This window comes from Euprymna scolopes, chromosome 36 (genome assembly GCF_053919585.1).
Source record: "Euprymna scolopes isolate OS-2025 chromosome 36, ASM5391958v1, whole genome shotgun sequence".
In the NCBI taxonomy this organism is placed as follows: Eukaryota; Metazoa; Mollusca; class Cephalopoda; order Sepiida; family Sepiolidae; genus Euprymna; species Euprymna scolopes.
Window position 1 is genome coordinate 14,548,684 of NC_136517.1, and position 22,234 is coordinate 14,570,917.

Sequence of the window (22,234 nt, forward strand, 5' to 3'; positions counted from 1 at the left end):
TGATGATTTATATTTAATTGTTATTTTGGTGATGATTTATATTTAGTTGTTATTTTGGTGATGATTTCTATTTAATTGTTATTTTGGTGATGATTTATATTTAATTGTTATTTTGGTGATGATTTATATTTAGTTGTTATTTTGGTGATGATTTATATTTAGTTGTTATTTTGGTGATGATTTATATTTAGTTGTTATTTTGGTGATGATTTATATTTAATTGTTATTTTGGTGATGATTTATATTTAGTTGTTATTTTGGTGATGATTTCTATTTAATTGTTATTTTGGTGATGATTTATATTTAGTTGTTATTTTGGTGATGATTTATATTTAGTTGTTATTTTGGTGATGATTTATATTTAGTTATTTTGGTGATGATTTATAGTTAGTTGTTATTTTGGTGATGATTTATATTTAATTGTTATTTTGGTGATGATTTATATTTAATTGTTATTTTGGTGATGATTTCTATTTAATTGTTATTTTGGTGATGATTTATATTTAGTTGTTATTTTGGTGATGATTTCTATTTAATTGTTATGTTGGTGATGATTTATATTTAGTTGTTATTTTGGTTATGATTTATATTTAGTTGTTATTTTGGTTATGATTTATATTTAGTTGTTATTTTGGTGATGATTTATATTTAATTGTTATTTTGGTGATGATTTATATTTAATTGTTATTTTGGTGATGATTTCTATTTAATTGTTATTTTGGTGATGATTTATATTTAGTTGTTATTTTGGTGATGATTTATATTTAATTGTTATTTTGGTTATGATTTATATTTAGTTGTTATTTTGGTGATGATTTATATTTAGTTGTTATTTTGGTGATGATTTATATTTAGTTGTTATTTTGGTGATGATTTATATTTAATTGTTATTTTGGTGATGATTTATATTTAATTGTTATTTTGGTGATGATTTCTATTTAATTGTTATTTTGGTGATGATTTATATTTAGTTGTTATTTTGGTGATGATTTCTATTTAATTGTTATGTTGGTGATGATTTATATTTAGTTGTTATTTTGGTTATGATTTATATTTAGTTGTTATTGGGGTGATGATTTATATTTAGTTGTTATTTTGGTGATGATTTATATTTAATTGTTATTTTGGTGATGATTTATATTTAATTGTTATTTTGGTGATGATTTCTATTTAATTGTTATTTTGGTGATGATTTATATTTAGTTGTTATTTTGGTGATGATTTATATTTAATTGTTATTTTGGTTATGATTTATATTTAGTTGTTATTTTGGTGATGATTTATATTTAGTTGTTATTTTGGTGATGATTTATATTTAATTGTTATTTTGGTGATGATTTATATTTAGTTGTTATTTTGGTGATGATTTCTATTTAATTGTTATTTTGGTGATGATTTATATTTAGTTGTTATTTTGGTGATGATTTATATTTAGTTGTTATTTTGGTGATGATTTCTATTTAATTGTTATTTTGGTTATGATTTATATTTAGTTGTTATTTTGGTGATGATTTATATTTAGTTGTTATTTTGGTGATGATTTCTATTTAATTGTTATTTTGGTGATGATTTATATTTAGTTGTTATTTTGGTGATGATTTATATTTAGTTGTTATTTTGGTGATGATTTATATTTAATTGTTATTTTGGTGATGATTTATATTTAGTTGTTATTTTGGTGATGATTTATATTTAATTGTTATTTTGGTGATGATTTATATTTAATTGTTATTTTGGTGATGATTTATATTTAATTGTTATTTTGGTGATGATTTCTATTTAATTGTTATTTTGGTGATGATTTATATTTAATTGTTATTTTGGTGATGATTTATATTTAGTTGTTATTTTGGTGATGATTTCTATTTAATTGTTATTTTGGTGATGATTTATATTTAATTGTTATTTTGGTGATGATTTATATTTAGTTGTTATTTTGGTGATGATTTATATTTAGTTGTTATTTTGGTGATGATTTATATTTAGTTGTTATTTTGGTGATGATTTATATTTAGTTGTTATTTTGGTGATGATTTATATTTAGTTGTTATTTTGGTGATGATTTCTATTTAATTGTTATTTTGGTGATGATTTATATTTAATTGTTATTTTGGTGATGATTTATATTTAGTTGTTATTTTGGTGATGATTTATATTTAGTTGTTATTTTGGTGATGATTTATATTTAGTTGTTATTTTGGTGATGATTTATATTTAGTTGTTATTTTGGTGATGATTTATATTTAATTGTTATTTTGGTGATGATTTATATTTAATTGGTATTTTGGTGATGATTTCTATTTAATTGTTATTTTGGTGATGATTTATATTTAGTTGTTATTTTGGTGATGATTTCTATTTAATTGTTATGTTGGTGATGATTTATATTTAGTTGTTATTTTGGTTATGATTTATATTTAGTTGTTATTTTGGTTATGATTTATATTTAGTTGTTATTTTGGTGATGATTTATATTTAATTGTTATTTTGGTGATGATTTATATTTAATTGTTATTTTGGTGATGATTTCTATTTAATTGTTATTTTGGTGATGATTTATATTTAGTTGTTATTTTGGTGATGATTTCTATTTAATTGTTATTTTGGTTATGATTTATATTTAGTTGTTATTTTGGTGATGATTTATATTTAGTTGTTATTTTGGTGATGATTTATATTTAGTTGTTATTTTGGTGATGATTTCTATTTAATTGTTATTTTGGTTATGATTTATATTTAGTTGTTATTTTGGTGATGATTTATATTTAGTTGTTATTTTGGTGATGATTTCTATTTAATTGTTATTTTGGTGATGATTTATATTTAGTTGTTATTTTGGTGATGATTTATATTTAGTTGTTATTTTGGTGATGATTTATATTTAATTGTTATTTTGGTGATGATTTATATTTAGTTGTTATTTTGGTGATGATTTATATTTAATTGTTATTTTGGTGATGATTTCTATTTAATTGTTATTTTGGTGATGATTTATATTTACTTGTTATTTTGGTTATGATTTATATTTAGTTGTTATTTTGGTGATGATTTCTATTTAATTGTTATTTTGGTGATGATTTATATTTAATTGTTATTTTGGTGATGATTTATATTTAGTTGTTATTTTGGTGATGATTTATATTTAGTTGTTATTTTGGTGATGATTTATATTTAGTTGTTATTTTGGTGATGATTTATATTTAGTTGTTATTTTGGTGATGATTTATATTTAATTGTTATTTTGGTGATGATTTATATTTAGTTGTTATTTTGGTGATGATTTATATTTAGTTGTTATTTTGGTGATGATTTCTATTTAATTGTTATTTTGGTGATGATTTATATTTAATTGTTATTTTGGTGATGATTTATATTTAATTGTTATTTTGGTGATGATTTATATTTAGTTGTTATTTTGGTGATGATTTATATTTAATTGTTATTTTGGTGATGATTTATATTTAGTTGTTATTTTGGTGATGATTTCTATTTAATTGTTATTTTGGTGATGATTTATATTTAGTTGGTATTTTGGTGATGATTTATATTTAATTGTTATTTTGGTGATGATTTATATTTAGTTGTTATTTTGGTGATGATTTCTATTTAGTTGTTATTTTGGTGATGATTTATATTTAATTGTTATTTTGGTGATGATTTCTATTTAATTGTTATTTTGGTGATAATTTATATTTAATTTATATTTAGTTGGAATTCATTTTTGAGATGAGTATTATTTTATTAATTTATTGCGGACTATTATTCTCATCTTTCTTAGTTGTTGAAGAAAAGATGAGGATAATAGTCCGCAATAAATAAAAAATTAATAAATAATACTCATCTCAATAATGAATTCCAATTAAATAATATATATACCATTCAGTACAGATCCGACAATGGAAGATCAGATAATGAATAAACATGGATTTATAAAACCAAAAAATCTAACCTTGATCACCCTTTGTGGCCTGTGACGCAGTGGAGAGAGACATTGAATCTTTACGGATCCAGATGAGAATTGTCTAAAAATAGCGGTTTCAATCTTATTCAAAGCCGGCCAGAGGCTTACTTGGCCAAAACGTGGTGAGACGGCAAAAACTATGGATGGCAGTAATTGCTGAGAATTCAGTTAGGAGATTCGGAGATCCTATCCCGTCGCGGTTACCACCTGACGAAGGCCAGAGGAATAGTTGGCCGAAACGTTGTGCAACAACAACAAAAAAAGATGGGGATAATAGTCTGCAAAAAATAATGGTGATAATTGTCGAAATGGCATAGAGAATCTCTTCTTCCGCTTATATTTCCTAGCTTTGATGCATCTTTCTATTACAGCAATTGTAAAAGTTGTTAAATTAAAATCTATTTTGCTATTCATTGTGCAATTTTTATTTGATTTCAGTTTAACGATACCTTATTGTACACAACGCCAGTTGCGAGTGGCTACAAACTGAATAATGTCCTCAAACTTGCCGGCATGAAGGTAAGAAACAAAGCTTTTTCAAAAGCCAATCTCCAGTTAATTTGGATCAAAGAGTATCTTCAGTACATCAATTATGGTTGTTTGTAGTGGTGTAGAGACACTAGCTACAAGACCCTAACGACATACACACACACACACACACACACACACATCTATGTCTTACAGTTGCTTATCTATAATGTCTGTATCTATATGTTTTTATTATGCATGTAAATTATGGACTTTGGCTTTACGTTCATTTTCAGTTAATTTTAGTCTAAGTGTATTTTCGGTATGACAATTATAGTCGCTTGTACTTGCGTAATGTTGAAGAATGCCCTCAACCTCCCAACCAGGATGACCAGGAAAGATTAGCTAGGAAATGAATTCCAACATAAAACCAATGCCCTCTATTGAACTTTGCAGACGAAGTGACGCCATGCGCAGTTAACCATTACTAGTTTTGTTTATATTGGAGATGGGGTCAAGCTACAGAATTCAGAAGGATGAGAAAACAAACATATTTGGTTTTTCGTGGAAGTAAGCCAAAAATAAACAGACATTTATGATATTCAAGGCAACACTGGCTGTTGCGGGAGATTGATGACTGAGGCTGATGAAAGATGTCAGTCAGTTTTAGCTAAAGTCCCGAATTTGAGAGATAGGACGTTTAGTTTGGATGTAGAGACATTAGCTACAAGACTAATGACATGCAGATATGTGTCCAACAGTTGCTTATATACAATGTCTATGCGTTTATATCAAGAATGTCAATTATGAACTGTGGCTTCATGCCGTCAATCACTGAGTACACCAGAATCTCGACGCGGCCAATAATGATGATGATGAAAAACATCATAACACATGCGTTTGGGGAAAGGCAACCAATCGGAGATGCAAGCATAGTTTAACACTTTGTGGTCAAGTTGAGTTGGTTTCCTTACTGACATGCACCACATTTTAAGTGATGGTAACCCATATGTAGCAGTTCTAGACAAGGTTTATGAAATAGTTGGCAACTTCCAACCACTGAAGACTAACCACTTGTGGGCCATGAAAAACAGCTTTTGTGATATTTCCTTAAAGGAAGAAATCCAAATCTTACCCCGACTTATAATGAATCGACTATAATGCTGAAACCTTTACTTTCTTACCATGCAGATGGGAGTTTGTTCAGTAGAATTGAAGGAGGTTACATGTGCCATTTTATAGGCCAGCTTAAGCATTGGTACTTATTCACTATTTGACTCTAAAATAATGTTATTATTTAGAAAGCTATTCTTAACATGGAGAGGGGAGGGTGTTTTGTAACTATTTTATACCGTCACCTTAGAATTTAATAGAAAAGATATTGGAAAACTTAAATTTAACTTGAAAATACTGTTTTAAAAAATAGCATGGGTCAAAGAGTGCATAAGCATTTCCTCAGTTTTGATCTCAGACCAAATCAAACCAAATCAGACTAAATTTTTAAGAGGCAGAGTTTATGTTTCTGCTGTGTCAGTGAAAGCAAGTAACAATAATTGCAAACACAGAATATCAATTCGCTTCTTTCTAATATTTTCTTCACCAGCAAAATAAAAGTTTGTTCTTAGTATCAGCAGCATTATTCATTTCAATTCATAAATAACAATCCGTCAAAAAGTGCATTCAAAATTACATTGCTGATGACAATCAAAAACACACGCCAACGGCATTAGCTGCATAGCATCCCAAAAAGATTTCTGCTGAGAAAAAAATGTCACTCCTTCTCATGAGCTCCTATTTTTACATAATAATATCACATTCCAACCGAACACAGAACTCATTTGTGTCACTTGTGTTAGACTACACCGCTCTCTAACTGAAAGTCATGGGCTGTTTATCTATAGACATAAAAACACTCACTGCCAAGAAAAAGAAACTGTTATTTCTCTCGAACTCAAGTGTTTCACAATCGCAACATGGAACTTCTATCCAGAAAAACATTGCCATTTCAATTTTTTGTGTAGTCTTTTCTCTTAACTACATATATTTTTCATTTGTAGACCTGCTGTCCGCAACATATATCATCATGTTCCACCAAGCATGCAATATTGTGTACGTGTTTACTTAAATACAATTCATTTTACAATCTAGAGGTAGAATGATCACTTCTGTTCTCTACAGCCCCTTTTCTCACAAAAGATACACTTGCTAGTCTCTCTCTCTACTCAATTGTTATTTCCATAGAAGGTGCTCGACTGAGCTCCAATTTCTTGTTCTCTTTGTAAAACATAATTTAATCTATTTCTTTTTTTTTTAGGTGGAAACGCCAACGTTACACGACTTCAAAAATGAATTTAGCATTATCAGTATACAGCGGTCGTTCACGGTCTGTGCCAAGTAAGTAATTATCCAATTTTCAGAGTAGTGTTCAACAAAGCATATTTGAAGCAGATACTTTCATAGATCACTATTCATGGCCATGAGCCATGTAGCCTTTGTTAAGTCAACATTTGCAATTTTATGTAGAAAAATTTCTGATATATTAAATGTATCGTATCGTCATCGAATTCAAGTGTTATAAAGATTGACTGAATAAATGTGGAAGTTGCTTCTGGTCAACTTGGCGTGTGTTACGAACATAGATGAGTAACGAAGCCAATGTTGGGCTACAACTGTTCACCTGCATGACACATTTGAGGCAATCACAAAAGAGAATCTTATCTGACAATAAACGCAACTGGTGTGGATAGACGGGTTCTCTGCTTTTTAGCGTCTAGAAAAAGCAGATTTCCACTTGAGTCACTAGAGCGTCCCATTGATGTTTTTTGTCAAATTTTTCTTTTCAATTTTTTTTTTTTTTTTTTAAATTTTTTTGATGTTTCTGAATTTTTTAGATGAGGATTGGTTATTCATATTATTTGGATTCTTCATTAAACTACTATTCTCATCTTGATTTTCACAACATTTCGGTCGATATAACCTCTGACTTTCTTCAGGTATATCTTGTCGAACTCAAGAAAGTTTCTGTTGAACTCTAGAATTTGGATGGAATTTCCACTGAAATTCGTTGTGCATTGTTTTTTTTAATCAAATCTCTGCTCTCCAAGAAACCTAATAAAAATGAACCAAATACAGATACATAAATATGATCAGCACAAACCAACGACCACATTTTAAGTGATGGTAACCCATATGTAGCAGTTCTAGACAAGGTTGTATGAAATAGTTGACGACTTCCAACCGCTGAAGACTAACCACTTGTGAGCCATGAAAAACAGCTTTTGTGATATTTTCTTAAAGGAAGAAATCCAAATCTAACCCCGACTTATAATGAATCGACTATAATGCTGAAACCTTTACTTTTTTACAAAGGAAGAAATAGACCACAAAGAAAATTAAACTAGTAACGGATTGCTATTACAAAAGCTCCCCTCTCCTCACTCGCAAAAATACATCTTTACGTGTATAGAACATAATCTTGATGTTACGCCATTGCTTTTACCAAACACTGTGTATATATAAAATTTTAACTCTCTCTCCCTTAAAAAGTCGCAGAATATGTGGAATGCAAATGTGTTGAGTGTGTTATGATTGCAAGAAATCTTTTTCAGTGCTTGTTTACATTGGTGATCTTTAAACACACATTTCAGGTGAAAACTTTATTACATACTTAGATTTCATGATGTAATTAATATAAACTACAAAAATTACAAAAAATGATTCTATAGAAGATGTGCTAGATGTATTTTTAACAAAAAAAAATCATCCACAATTACATTCTGTAGACCCTTAATTTATGTCAAGGGAGATAAATCAGTTTGGCATACAAAATTGGTTGCACAACTCTTCTCCATGAAGACATACAATGAAACTTGTAATTTTTCTGCTGCATAATTTTTCATAATTGTTGGAATTTATACCAATTTTGACATGACATCCAAGTATGTAATAATGTTTTTACCTGAAATGCGTTGGTTTAAAAGATCCCCAATATAAAGAAGTGCATCTTTTTTTTACTCACCTTCACCCCAAACAAGGGATATTGCCACTTGGGACCATGTCTATAAGAAATCATGATGTCGGTTTCTGTTGCATTTGAACTTCTGCATATCAGTACAGTTTGGGAAGCAGGTAGCAGGAATGGAATTCCAAAGTCTAACCGTTCAGGGAAGAAACTATTAGAGTAAAATACTTTCTGGCATTTAGGGACCTCAACAGTGGAGGGGTGTAATTTTGTTGCTAAGCGGGTTTGTCAGGCATATGTACGTTGAGGGGACACAACTGCAATGAGTTCATCAGAACACATTCCATTAAAATATTTGTAAAATAGGCACAGGGATGCAACATTTTGGCGATGGAACAGGGGTTGGAGCCTAGTTGACAAAGTGGGATTAGATTGCAGATGCTTTTCTGGGCCCTATCCAAGAGGGTGAGGCTAGTGGTAAACAATACTCCTTGCATGGGCGAATGGTGGCCTTGTAGAGGTACAGGGTACTCTCAGGTGTGAGCAGGTTTTTTAGCATGACAGAGAGAGCCTACCTTCCTCACAGCAACCTTCACAATGTCCTCGATGTATTTGTTCCAGTTCATATTTGCCATGAATGTTAAGCTGAGTAGTTTGAAGGAAGAATTCTTAGGTCGGGAGTTATTTGTCATCGATGGTTGAAGACGCTTCTTGTAATTGTTAAAGGAGAGCAGCTTAGTCTTACTAGCATTAAATGTTAACATCCATTTGCAACCCCATTCCACTACAATATGGAGGTCATGTTCTAAGGATTCAGCCATTGTCTTAGATTTTTGTACATCTGTTCTTCCTTCATGCATGTTATAGAGTGTTGTAGCATCAGCAAATATACCCATATTGGACTTAATATTATCAGGGAGGTCATTGATGAATATCAGAAATAATAATGATGCAAGGATCGACCCCTAAGGCACTACTACATTAATGTTATGCTGCTTTAATGAACATCCATCAATGACAACCTGGATGGTCCTATTGTCTAAGAAGGATCTAATTATATTCAATATTTATTCAGTTATACTGTATGACTAGATTTTCATTAGCAACCTTTCATGCCAGACTTTGTCAAAGGAATTGGATATATTTTTTTGTTTATAATTTTACATTTTCTTATTTGCAGTATGTCTTTGGAACATAAATTATAAACAATGATTCAGTAGATGTGCTAGATGTATTTTTAACAAAAAAAAAAAAAAATCATCTACAATTACGTTCTGTAGACCCTTGATTTATATCAAGGGAGATAAGTCAGTTTGCTATACAGAATTGATTGCACAACTGTTCTCCATGAAAACAAATTATAAAACTTGATAATTTGATAAATTTTATTTTTTACTTGTAATTATTTTTTCTGCTGGATAATTTTTCATAATTTCTTGTAAACAAGCACCTCTTTTTTTCTTTTTCTTTCTTTTTTTTTAAAATATAATTCTGCATTTTCTTACTTGCAGTACGTCTTTGGAACGTGATGAATGGATTGAAGCGTTTGCAAAAGCAATTGACGAAAACAACTTGAAACGAAATTCTTTTGAAGTGAATAGAACCCCGGTATCGGTAAGCGTTGTACTTCTCTGCTTTGTTCATTCTGTCGCTTCCGATGAACTCCACGTCCATTTCATTATAATTTTATTATTCTTAAATTAGCGACTATGTTCAACTTTTTGCTTTTATTTGCTGCCATGAGTGTTAAGCCAAGCATCCAACACCATCCCCTTGATATCTATTTACATAAAAAAAAAAAATGTCTATCATATCTATTTGTATTTTTATTTATTTATTTTTTTTTTTTTAGGCCTTAGAGGGAGGCTTTGTTTTGGGAGCCAAGGCTCCTCTTTGGGTACCCGATGCTCGGGTTACTATGTGTATGTTATGTACATGTGGTTTCACTGTCACTTGGAGACGACATCATTGCAGGGCGTGTGGAAGGGTAAGTACTTGTTATGATGATTTTGATTATCCTTGAAGATGCAAATTAATGTTAATACTTTTGCCTTTTTAAAATAAAAACTATTCCTCTGACATTCGTCAGGTTGTTAACCACGTCAGGATAGGAATGCTGAATCTTCAATTGTATCTTCAATAATTACTGCCTTCCATAGTTGTCGTCTCACCACGTTTTGGCCAACTAATCCTCTGGTCGGCTTTGGGTAGGATTGAAACCGCTATCTTCAGACAAAACGTTGACTAAAAGAAGGTTTATCAGGCACGTGTATGCAGTGTGATATATGGAAATGAAACCTGGCCAGTGAGGGTTCAAGACATGCACTGCATGCGAATATTCGAAGAAAACAAATGAAAAACTCTCCAAACGTCAGAAATTTTGATGCACAGTTTGATATTTATCAATGACTACTACTACTAATAATAATAATAATAATAATAATAATAATGATAATAATAAACACTTAAAGGTTTCAAAACTATTGGTTAGAATTGCACCAAATTCGGCAACTAAACGTGGAATTTTTTTTTTTTTTTTTTAAAACTCCAAGAATGAGAGACTAGTGGTAGATGTATCAATTCAGATGTGGCAACAATACTCCATGGAAGGGCAAATTCTAAAATTGTAAAGACATAGGATGCTCTGTAATTTTCTATCACAGCAGAGGGAGTTAACCTTCTTTGCAGCAGCTTTGGCAATTTCCTCGATGTATTTGTTCCAATTCATGTTGCTTGTGAATATTAAGCTGAAGATTTTGAATGATGAGCTCTCAAGTAAGTGTTGTCATGGAAATTATAAAAAGCTATAGGTTCCAAAACTATTGGTTAGAATTTACCAGATCTGGCAACTAAATAATAACCAATGTTCAGCATTTTGACTTTCTAATAAAAAAAAAACAACAATTTACCAAAATAATGCAGGGTTTGTTATTTTCATGCCTTTTTTATTTATTTTTGCAGGTTGTTTGTGGAAACTGTTCTAATAACAAAGCTCCACTTCATTATCTTGACAACAAACCGAACAGGGTTTGCGATGAATGCTTCAAAAGTTTGAAAGATGGTCAGTCATGCTTACAATTATTTTTCTGTTTTTTTTTTTTTTTTAGGTCATCTAAAAAGTTGTAGTATTTTGACCTATTTATGCTGGATGTAATCGAATGTTTTGTTCAGGAATAAAAGCTATATTTGTGGTGTCTCTGTCTCTCTGTGACACTGTTTATATATGACTGTGTTAAAATGGTGTAAAATAGTGTTAAATTAATATTGCAATGATGTTAAAATATTCTGAAATAATGTTACAATAATATTAGTGTTAAAATGGTGTAAAACTGAAAATAGTGTTAAAACAGTATTAAAATAATGTTAAAACAGTGTTAAAATAATATTAAAACAATGTTAAGATAGTGTTAAAATAATGTTAAAACATTAAAACAGTATTAAAATAGTGTTAAAACTGTTAACATGGTGTGAAAATAGTGGTGTTAAAGCGTATTATTGCTTGACTGGGAACATTATATAATCTTAAAAAAAAACTACATACATACAATACGAAAGTAATATAAATTGTTTTGGATTCTTAAAATAATTTCGAACATGATTGAGAATATTTTATTTATTTATTTATTTATTTATTTTGAAAGGAAATAAAAATATCCTCCGTCTATATCTATAAATATAAAAGCGAAAATGTATGTATGTATGCATGCTTTTCCTCGATGTCCACAAAAGGCTTCTTTCAGAGAAGCGCTCGCTTGCTTCACAACTTCTTAAAACTTTTTATATGATTTATAAATTGTAATATCTCACAGTTAACCATGGAGCTCGCCTGTCTATTTAATTTTATTGACTTTCAAACGTTAATTATTCCACATTTCCCGCATCGGCACACGTTACATTCGGTTTTCGGTATAAACAAAAAGCGAAACTCGACTCTAATCACAGGCCCAGAGCCAGTGGTCTCTAGAGAGCTAAGTAACGTTTGGTCAATGTCGACTTCGTCATATCAGACGGTAGCTTTCATTTCGAGACGAAGGAGCGGGTTTTTAAAAACAAACAAACCGATTTATTGACCTCATTAAAAACTGTCCCGCACAAAATGCTAACTGCTGAATAGCTATCGCCGTCACGTCAATCAAAAATGCGCACCTGTTTTTTTTCACACTTTACTATTTTCCAACTGCATGTCAAGGCTTCGTTTTTTTTTCACGGGCACCTGTTTTTTTTTCACATTTCGGGTTTTTTTCACACACACCTACAAACACCCGGGCAACGCCAGGTACCTCTCGCTAGTCTATATATATAAAAGGCAAAATGTATGTGACCATTTCGTGTATGTCTGGCAAAGGCTTTTCTCGCACACGGTCCCGGGTTCGTTACTATCACTTAAAACTGTTTATATACCCCCTATATCATAATATGTAGGATTTGGGAATGCGGGTCGTCTCTAGATTTATTTACGTTGACTTTTATGAGATTCGCGCTATTTCGCTTTGTCCCCGGTTTGTCCTGCATTTTAGTATAAATACAGTGAAAAACGTTGTGTTCTCGGCTCTCGCGCTGCTTTCCCCCCTTCCCACCATCATCTGGGGGGAAGTGAAAACTAAAAATAACGATCCCACGATGACCTCATTTAGCGTCTTCCTGTCAATCAAACCTCTTTTACTAGCTTTATAAGCCTTAACTTAACACGCTAATCAATTACTCTCACTCGTGGTCGAGACCATTAAGTAGTTGGCATTGGTTTCCACCTCCGCATCAAGGCTTCCGGGTTCAATCCCTCCTCCCGACCAAGTTCCCCCCCCCACACACACACACACATACACAGGTTTATTTATGTCATTTTTTTTTTTTTTTTTTTTTTGCATCATCTTTTTTTATAATATTTAAGCAGGATTATTAATTACCCCCCCCCTCTACACACACCTACAAACACCCGGGCAACGCCCCCCCCCCCGCTAGCATATATATATAAAAGCGAAAATGTGTGCTTGTGCATTTTCTCTGTATGTCCGCTAAAGGCTTTTTTCGGGGTGTTTCTCGGGTTGGTCACTCATAACTTTTTATATGCTACCTAGATTATAATATCTAAGATTTACGAAAGGGGGTGATGTTTATCTTTTATTTGGGCGACTTTTACATGCTATTTTCACAATATTTTTTACTCTCTGCGTGCTTCTTTGGCTTTATCATATATGTGAAACTGAACAATAGCAAACTTAGCCTCCTGGCACTCGTGCTCGAGATGTCCAGAAAGCAATGAAGTTTGATCAATGCAGCCAAAATTAGTCATACCAGACAATTGCTATTCAGTACGACACTCCTCTTTAAATGGGGAGTTGGTTTTCACAAACATCTTGGGGAAAACAAACAACATATGCAGAAACTGGCTTGCAGCCAAAGTTAAGTGCGTTTCATTCCCTATGGCGTGATGGTTGACCTCATTTAATTCATGCACCTGCCACATCATTTTTTAATTGTTTCATTTCACACGTTTTCAGTTCTCTGCCACCGTTGCGTGGCGGTAAGTCATCAGCCTATTAACCTCAAGTGTTAGGGTTCGGGTTTGAACCTACCTACTTACCAAAACATTTTTTTTTCTTTTACACCTCCAAACACTCGGGCAACGCCGGGTACCCCCGCTAGTTAATCATAAAGCTGAATGTGTTTAATGGTGTTAGTCGGCATGTTTTCTATGATATTCATCTATTACCACTTTTTTTTTTTTTTACAAACAAAGCATATTGCCTCTTAAACGTAAGGAGCTACTATTTGGGATTGTGTAAAACAGTGATCGTGAGTAGTTATTCACATTACATTGAAATTCTGCAGATTAATACATCAAGAGAAGCAGGAAATGGGAAGGAAATTCCAAAATCTAGTAGTTGGAGGGAAGAAACTATTACAGTCAAAAATTTTTTTGGCGTCTAGGAGCCTCAATAGTGAAGTAGTGAGATTTTGCTGCTTTTTGGGTTAGTCAGGAGTATGTATGCCTGAGGGGGGGAGGCACAAGTGCTATGAGTTCATCAGAGCACATTCCATTAAAGTGCTTTTAAAAGAGGCACAGGGATGTGATGATGGAACAGAGGTTAGACCTTGGCCGATGTTTCTAAAAGTAAAGATTTCTGATTCTTCTGAAATAAAACAAATTCCGCAATGTATTTATTATTTTTTTATTATTTATATTTTAAAAAATTTGTTATGGTTTTATTATGTTTGAAAAAATTTATTTGTTATGTTTAAAAACATTTATTTGTTATGTTTAAAAACATTTATTTGTTATGTTTAAAAACATTTATGTTTAAAAATTATTGTTTCAAAAAATTATTTATGTTTATAAAAATTTGTTTTAAAAAATTTATTTGTTATGTTTAAAGCATTTATTTATGTTTCCAAAAACATGTATTTATGTTTAAAAACATTTATTGTGCTTATAAAAATTTATTTGTTTAAAAACATTTTTTTGTTATGTTTAGAAAAATTTGTTTAAAAAGTTGGCAGAGAAAATCACTTATTTATATGAAATTTCAATCATTAAAAAAAAAAAAAAAAAAACTTTTTTTTATACTCAACAAAATTTAATAAACATGACGGATCATACACATTCCACCATTTATAACATTTCATTTCTGTGATTATAAATTTGTTTTTAACAAAAAAAAAAAAAAATTATAAAATGAATGTAATGTTTCGATCTTATTCAAGTGCATTTTTTCCAACTGACAAACTTTGGAATCTATGAAATTTAGAACCGAACCCTTTTATTTAGTCGACAGGGGGGGGATTATTCTGATTCTGTCAGCAATTACTGAGTACAAGTGTTAATTTTATGTTAATTTTAGTTATTATTGCCTTTAGTAGTGACTAAACCTCCAACCGTCATAAAACTTTCACTAGAAACTGATAGTTAAACAACGCTCTTAACCATTAGACCATATATTCATATGGACAAAGCACTTATATTTGGTTGTGGCTGAAGGAATGAGAATACTCTACCTTTGGATTAAATGAAAGGTTCAGTTTGAAATTTGGTACATGTTTTCAAGTATAACTAGAAGGCTCCCAAGTTCGACAAGATAAACCTGAAGAAGGTTGGATGTTACATCAACTGAAACGCGAAAATAACAATCCAAATCAGAAAATTAATCTGTATTATCACAGGTGGCATCTTCTGTTTGGTGCAAATTTTCAACCCACATGACATTTTTGTCATTTCTTCCGATCCAGGGCAAGTTGGTTGATGGTCATCCAACTGTTGAGAAATGTCTAATCAAAAACATTTTCTCTCCACTTTTGCCATGGCTTTCCCCTGCCTCTTTTGCCTTCTAATATTACCTCAAAGTGTAACATTTCAGGCCAGTGATTGATCGTTTGCATAACTCCAGTGATATAATTTTTTTTTTCTGATTTAGTGAAATTTGATGGTTTGTTTCTTTAATGAAAGATTATTCTCATTTAAGATAAAGTGATTTCTTTGTATTAGATTGCTTCTTTTTTTTTTTTTTAATAAATTGACAATGTCATTTTTTTTTTTAATAAATTGACAATGACTTTTTTTTTTTTAATAAATTGACAATGTCATTTTTTTTAATAAATTGAGTCATTTTTTTTTTTTTTTAATAAATTGACAATGTCATTATTTTTTAATAAATTGACAATGTCATTTTTTTTTAATTGACAATGTCATAATTTTCTATATTAACATTTTTGCTTGTTTGTTAAGAAAGAATTTTTGTTTCTTTTCGCAGATGTCTACCAACAAGTCCAGGAATCAAAAACTGCAAAAGAAAAAGGAGAAGACTTAAATTTTCCCATATCACCAGAATCCCTTTTGTCCCGTTTCCAAAAAATTCGAATAAGTGGACGATCAAAGACTTACATCCATCGACCAGCTTGGCTGAAAGAGGTACAAAAAATAAGTTCATTTATTTTTAACTGTATTTTTAGGAGAGGCCATACTTGTTATTTGGTTGAAAAATATTGGTCAGTGTTTAATACATCCCCACCCTCACCCCCAGTGTTGGGAAGTATGAGAGAAAGAGGAAAAGGAGTATGACAAAAAACAAGGGAAAATAAGTTTATCGGGAACAAAGGTATAGAAAACAATAGAGAGGAAGTTGTTCACTGAGGTAGACAAACAGAAGCTGAAATAGTAATGTTAAGCAAGGTGAGGCAGTTATTTTTGGACACATTACTGAACAGGAGATTAATCAATATATTTTACAGTTAGTGTGTGGGAGGTTTTTAGGTATGGCCACAAGTTTTACGACAGCTTTGACGTGTGTTTTGTGGCAATGGGTTTTATGATGATTAAAACTGTGACTGTTTATGACAGTTCACAGCAGTTGCCAGTTGGACACCATGGAAGACAGATTGTGACTGAGGAGACGGGAAATGAATTGATCAACCACAGACAAAGAAGCCTCATCAGACGGCTACTAATATATGGACTTAGAGAGTAGTTTCCGAAGACGGTGTCACGCACACAGAGTACAACTAATATTTACAGAAAATGTTGGAGTCTGTGTTTTCTTTTGTGTTTTCTAATTGTGATCCAGTGTACCCTCTCAGCAGTTGGCATAAGAAAAGAAGATAAAAGAAAGGAAATCCATCGCACATGACATTGTGGTCAGCAATGTTGTTGAGTGGAAGACCATGTGGTTTCATCACAATTGAAATTAATTTGGTAAATTATAAACAGGATGTAAACATTGATTCAGTCATAAACCCAGAAATTTCTGATTCTCCCAATGTTAAGGTCACTCGCTTGAACCCTTTGTCTGTGATACATCCTATTTATGATGTTTCACTCAATTAATTCACTGAATAATATTTTTTCAATCAAACAATTCAAGTATAACACCTTCTAGAAATATGATTAAATAGTAAGAATTTGCACTCTTTTTTTCCATTCTACTTTCTTCTGCATTGCTATCAGCCTTCATAAATACCTACTTACACATATACATTTACATTTCGAGTTACCACAAAAAAGTTAGTCCACAATCATGACTTTTGTTTTCTATTTTAATATACAGGCAAATTTTTATATTTGTTTTTTTTTTCATAAGCATCTTACACGTGTTTCATTGTGCATATAGTCAATGCTGCCATCACACAAATCATCAGAGATAGGTGAATATTATAGACAGTCACACGTAAGTGTATAGAATAAAAAGGGGGTAAAATATTTGTTAATGGAAAATTACAGAAATTCATATATATATATATATATATATATATATATATATATATATATATATACTAGCATGGGTTCCCGGCATTGCTCAGGTGTTTGGAGGTGTATACTGAGCAAAAAAAAAAAAAAAAAGGTCAATTTTTTTAACTTTGACCCCTTGACATTTATTTTTTGGGCTTAAATGAAGTTATTAAGGAAATGTATACGGACAGACACACAGACACGTTCACTTTTATAGATATACTAGCATTTCGGCCCAGCGTTGCCCGGGTGTTTGGAGGTGTATGTTTTGCAAAAAAAAAAAAAAAAACGGTAATTTTTTTAATTTTGACCCCTATTATGACCCCTTAACATTTATTGTTTTGGGCTCAAATCAAGTTATTAAGTCAGATCCATGTCCAAGGAACCTATATCTAAAATGTCAAATGTTTAGATGCAAAATTGTCAGAGGAGTTTGGTAGAGTCCTCAAAGCTCAAATCCTTGAACTTTGACCCCTTAACAGTCAAATTTCTGGCTGAAATCCGATCACATCGATTTTCCCAAATCTTAGTACCCTGTATATTAAATTTCAAGTCTGTAGACTAAAAATTGACGGAGTTATTGCGTTGGGAAATGTACACAGACAGACACACACACACATAGACACGTTCACTTTTATAGATATATAGATATATGTATATAATCGTTGTATGAATTGGTTTCCTAGAGGTAAATCCAATGAAACCCATGTGATTATTATAGAGTGCTCAATGTAGGACAGAGCTAGTATATAATGTTTATTATACAAACATTATTGGTTACATATGTGCATACATGTTTCAGGGAAATCCTAGTTACAGGGGACCACCTCATCAGAAGATATTCGGGTGTGGTTTCCGCTTTGGAAAAAAGTGGGGTGTATATTTTGTGAATGTGAGCAGTAAGAGTTTTGGAGGGAAGTGTGGAGAAGGAAGGGAGTAGGGGTGGTAAGTACACTCTACAACTTCACCACATAAGATCGCTCTTTCCTAACCCCCCATTACTCCCTCTCTTCACCACATTTCCCTCCAAAACTCTACTGCTCATATTCACTAAGTATACACCCCACTTTCTTCCAAAGCGGAAACCACACCAGAATATCTTATTAAAAAAAACGGATGTAATCTTGACACTCTTTTCAATATCACTCCTTTTTTTTGGTCTGATCATATAGATGCTCGTTATACCTCAGTATTTCGAAGCCTAATGCTTCTCGTCAGAAGAAGAGAAGAAATACTAGATAACAGATAAGAAATGTGATGTTTAGTGATAGGAAATAAATATTGGGATAGAGGGTAAATAGTATAGAGGTGGAAGCTGAGTAGCTATTGCGAAGAAAGTGGTTTAAGTCAAAACTGGGATTATCACATATTCGATATAAGAGACATGGAATCTAAGCGCCACTTTTCATTATTCCGATAAGTCTCCATTTAAAGAATTCTTATTCTTCTTAGTTCCCCTCTTAACATCAAGAATTATAAACAACATGGAATTTTACGTAGCATGCGGTACACAATTTCCTGGAAGGCAGCTATAAACAGATTTAAGCAAGTCCTGCACAGGCAACCAGAGACTGTTCCCTGTTGCATTTGATTTGAAACCGATGGCACCAATGAGTAACCATGCTTGAAGTTGTGTGCAGGAGCAGTGTCCTGCTGGAAGATGTAGGGGCATCTACTATCAATCTGTGCTACTCAAGAACTTTTCGCTTAATTATTGTCGGATTTTGTTGCAACCGCCTGTATTTAAGATTTTAAATTATCTTTGAATGATGTTCCCAAATAAAGAGTTTGTATAGTCTGTTTTCTGTTGTTTCAAGATGTGTTCGCTTTCAGTTATATAAAATAACAAATGATATTAAAACACATTCTGAATGATTTGATTAAAGTAATCTCCATCCATGTCAAAGTTTGTCAAACAAGAAATGTAACTCTGTCTATCGCTAACAAAGAGTTATGTCCCATTACCCATTAGAACTTATCTAAAATAGAACAACTTTTTTCTCACAACTCATTCAAACCAAAAATCAAGATTACTGATGTACAATAATGATTTGGCGTTCAACTTGAGATTTTGATCTCTTACAGGTCCATGCCAATGATCAGGGTTCAACAATGAGTGGTTACTTGAAAATCTATAAAGGCAAGAAATGGAAACGATTGTGGTTCGTCCTCAAAGACAAAGTTCTTTACAAATACAAAGCCAGTGAGGTACGTATATTTATCTTTTATCTGACATCAATTTAAGTCGATCAATTATTACATAAAAAGCAGTTGTGTATATGTGTATGTCCAGCTAAAAGTAAAAACTACAAAACAATGTGTCATGAACCGACATCTTGCTGCCTAACTCCCTACATAGTACCCTAGTAGCTGTTGCCCCTGATAGTAGCCCTCTACACCAAAGTGGCAATGTACCTTGTCTGGAGTGAAAATGTAGTAAAAAAAAAACAAACATCCACAAAGTTGGTATATTCTTGATCAGCATTGCCCTGAATGAATAATATCTAAAGGTTAGTAGGGAGGAGGGTAGGCATATAAATTTAGAAATAAAACGCCAATTAATTCCACAAGAAATTTTGGTGCTTATTAAGATGCAGTTCACAGATCGATTTTTTTTTTTTTGTTTTCAATATGTTATTTTAAGCAAAAACAATATTGCGTACTTAATTGTCATGCCAGAAATATGATATATCTGGGATGAAAATATAATTTTTAAAAAATAAAATAAAAAAAAATGTTCCACTCGATGAATTTTTTGTTTATTCCCTAAGCTCAAGGAAAACCTTAGAAGCTGTCGTTATGAAACAATTGAGATGAAAGAGGCTGTGATGAGGGTCATTGACACGCTCATACAAGAGGATGCCATGGGGGCTTCCAGAAGTTGTTGGGATGGTACAACAAGTGCATTGCAGCCGGAGGATATTAGTTCGAAGGTGATTAGAGTTTCATGCGTTTACTATCAATAAAAGTGCCCATACAAAAAAAAAAGTCTGGAAACTTATTGAAGGCTCTTTGTATATCTAAGAAAAAGAGGGATAAATAAAGACCTGTGCAGAGATAGGTTACTCTTGAAGTCAATTTCTGCGAACCATCTAAAACAAGTACACATGTAAAGCTGACACTAAACTGAATATGATGATGATGACCATCATCATCAACTGTGACCCCATGTGGCCCCACTAACAGGTCGTTGACCCCAAACGTTGTGTGTGCCATGGATTTTTTGTTCATCTTATTTTCTTATGGCCATATCATCATTTTGTCGCTGACGATTGTCAATGAGGATACACGTGGGTCCACAAGTATAAAAACAAAGTACAATATAAGTAAAACACATACTGATGCTTCACATATACATACACATACATACATATATATATATGTATGCATACGTCGGTTGGAATCTGTGATTTGTGTGAAACTGCCCTCTACACGCTGAGGTCCACATTTATATCTACTGTCGAGGCCGTCTTCATCAGTTAGTTGATTAATTGATCTCTGTTCAAGAACTCTCAATCTAGTCCAAACCATGATCCGTTTTTGGTGGTGTCCAAACTTCAACTGTTTACCTTGGAGTTCAGGCCTCAACTGACTAAGTGTCCGACTGATCCCCTCTTCTTATTGTTCGATCCTTAGTCCATTGTTCAGTCCTTTTGCTATTGTCATTCGTCACACCCTAATTTAAAGTTTACCCTTATTTCTCTTTGTCTGCATCAAGAACAAATTCCTATCCATTGTTTATTGATAAGTTCTTTTATTACTTGCTGAACCTACTTCTTTTTCTTTTGTCATCCTTTGTTTTTTTCCTATGTCTCCAGCACTCGATAACCTCAACTGAACATAGTGTCACACAACAACAACATGATGATGGTGGTCATCATCATTATCAAGAAGACTATTTATGTTCATGTTTTTTTTTTTTTTGTAGGACACAGCAGCCATTACCAGTACGCCCTTACTTGGTTATGAGGTGAAAAGATTTACTGAGGTGAGTCACATATATATTATTTTAATGTTAGGACTTTAAAAAATATTTCAATTTTTTTTTTTCAGTTTGTGGTAAATATTTCAAAATCTTTGTATTTCTTTCTTATAGATCAATTTAGACTTTCTGGAATCTCTTTTTTTTTTTTTTTTTTTTTTTTTTTTTTTTTTTTTCATAAAAATTTTAAATCTTTTTTTTTTACTTTTTAGAGGTGGAGGTTCCTTCGTTTTTAGGGTTTTTTATTTGCTTTAATTTTTGTATTTTATTTTTAGTTATTTTTTAATCATTTTGTTTTAGGTTGTTTTTGTTTTTAATTTTCTTTTTAATCGATTAGTATTCGCCTTTTAGTTTCTTTTTTGTTTCATTTTCGTCTTGCAGCAAAAAAGTTTTTTTAATCTTCGTTTCCTCTTGCATTTTTTAGTTTCCTTTCTCCTTAGTTTTCTTTTAGATAGGCTTTTTGCATATCTTCTTAGCCTTCTTTAAAGTCTTATCATTCTCTCAATTTTATTATTCTTAGCCTTTCTTTTAGTCTTTTTAGCCTTCTTTTGAGCATTTTAAATCTTCTATTTAGTCTCTTTTAGCCTTCTTTTTATCCTTTTCATATATCTGTTTAGCTTTTAACCAAGTGTATTTTCAGCACCG

At 31.7% G+C, this 22,234-nt stretch overlaps 1 protein-coding gene across 8 annotated transcripts in view; it reads left to right on the forward strand.

Annotated features, from left to right (window-relative positions):
- LOC145260350 (uncharacterized) overlaps nt 1-22,234 on the forward strand; it is a 359,041-nt gene that overhangs the window by 288,514 nt on the left and 48,293 nt on the right. For all 8 annotated transcript variants that reach the window (XM_080118276.1, XM_080118279.1, XM_080118282.1 and 5 more), the window contains 8 exons: nt 4,400-4,480; nt 6,744-6,823; nt 9,902-10,004; nt 10,243-10,377; nt 11,352-11,451; nt 16,136-16,293; nt 19,693-19,815; nt 21,536-21,595. In XM_080118276.1, coding sequence (XP_079974402.1) covers nt 4,400-4,480; nt 6,744-6,823; nt 9,902-10,004; nt 10,243-10,377; nt 11,352-11,451; nt 16,136-16,293; nt 19,693-19,815; nt 21,536-21,595 — 840 coding nt within the window. The remainder of the gene's footprint in view (nt 1-4,399; nt 4,481-6,743; nt 6,824-9,901; nt 10,005-10,242; nt 10,378-11,351; nt 11,452-16,135; nt 16,294-19,692; nt 19,816-21,535; nt 21,596-22,234) is intronic.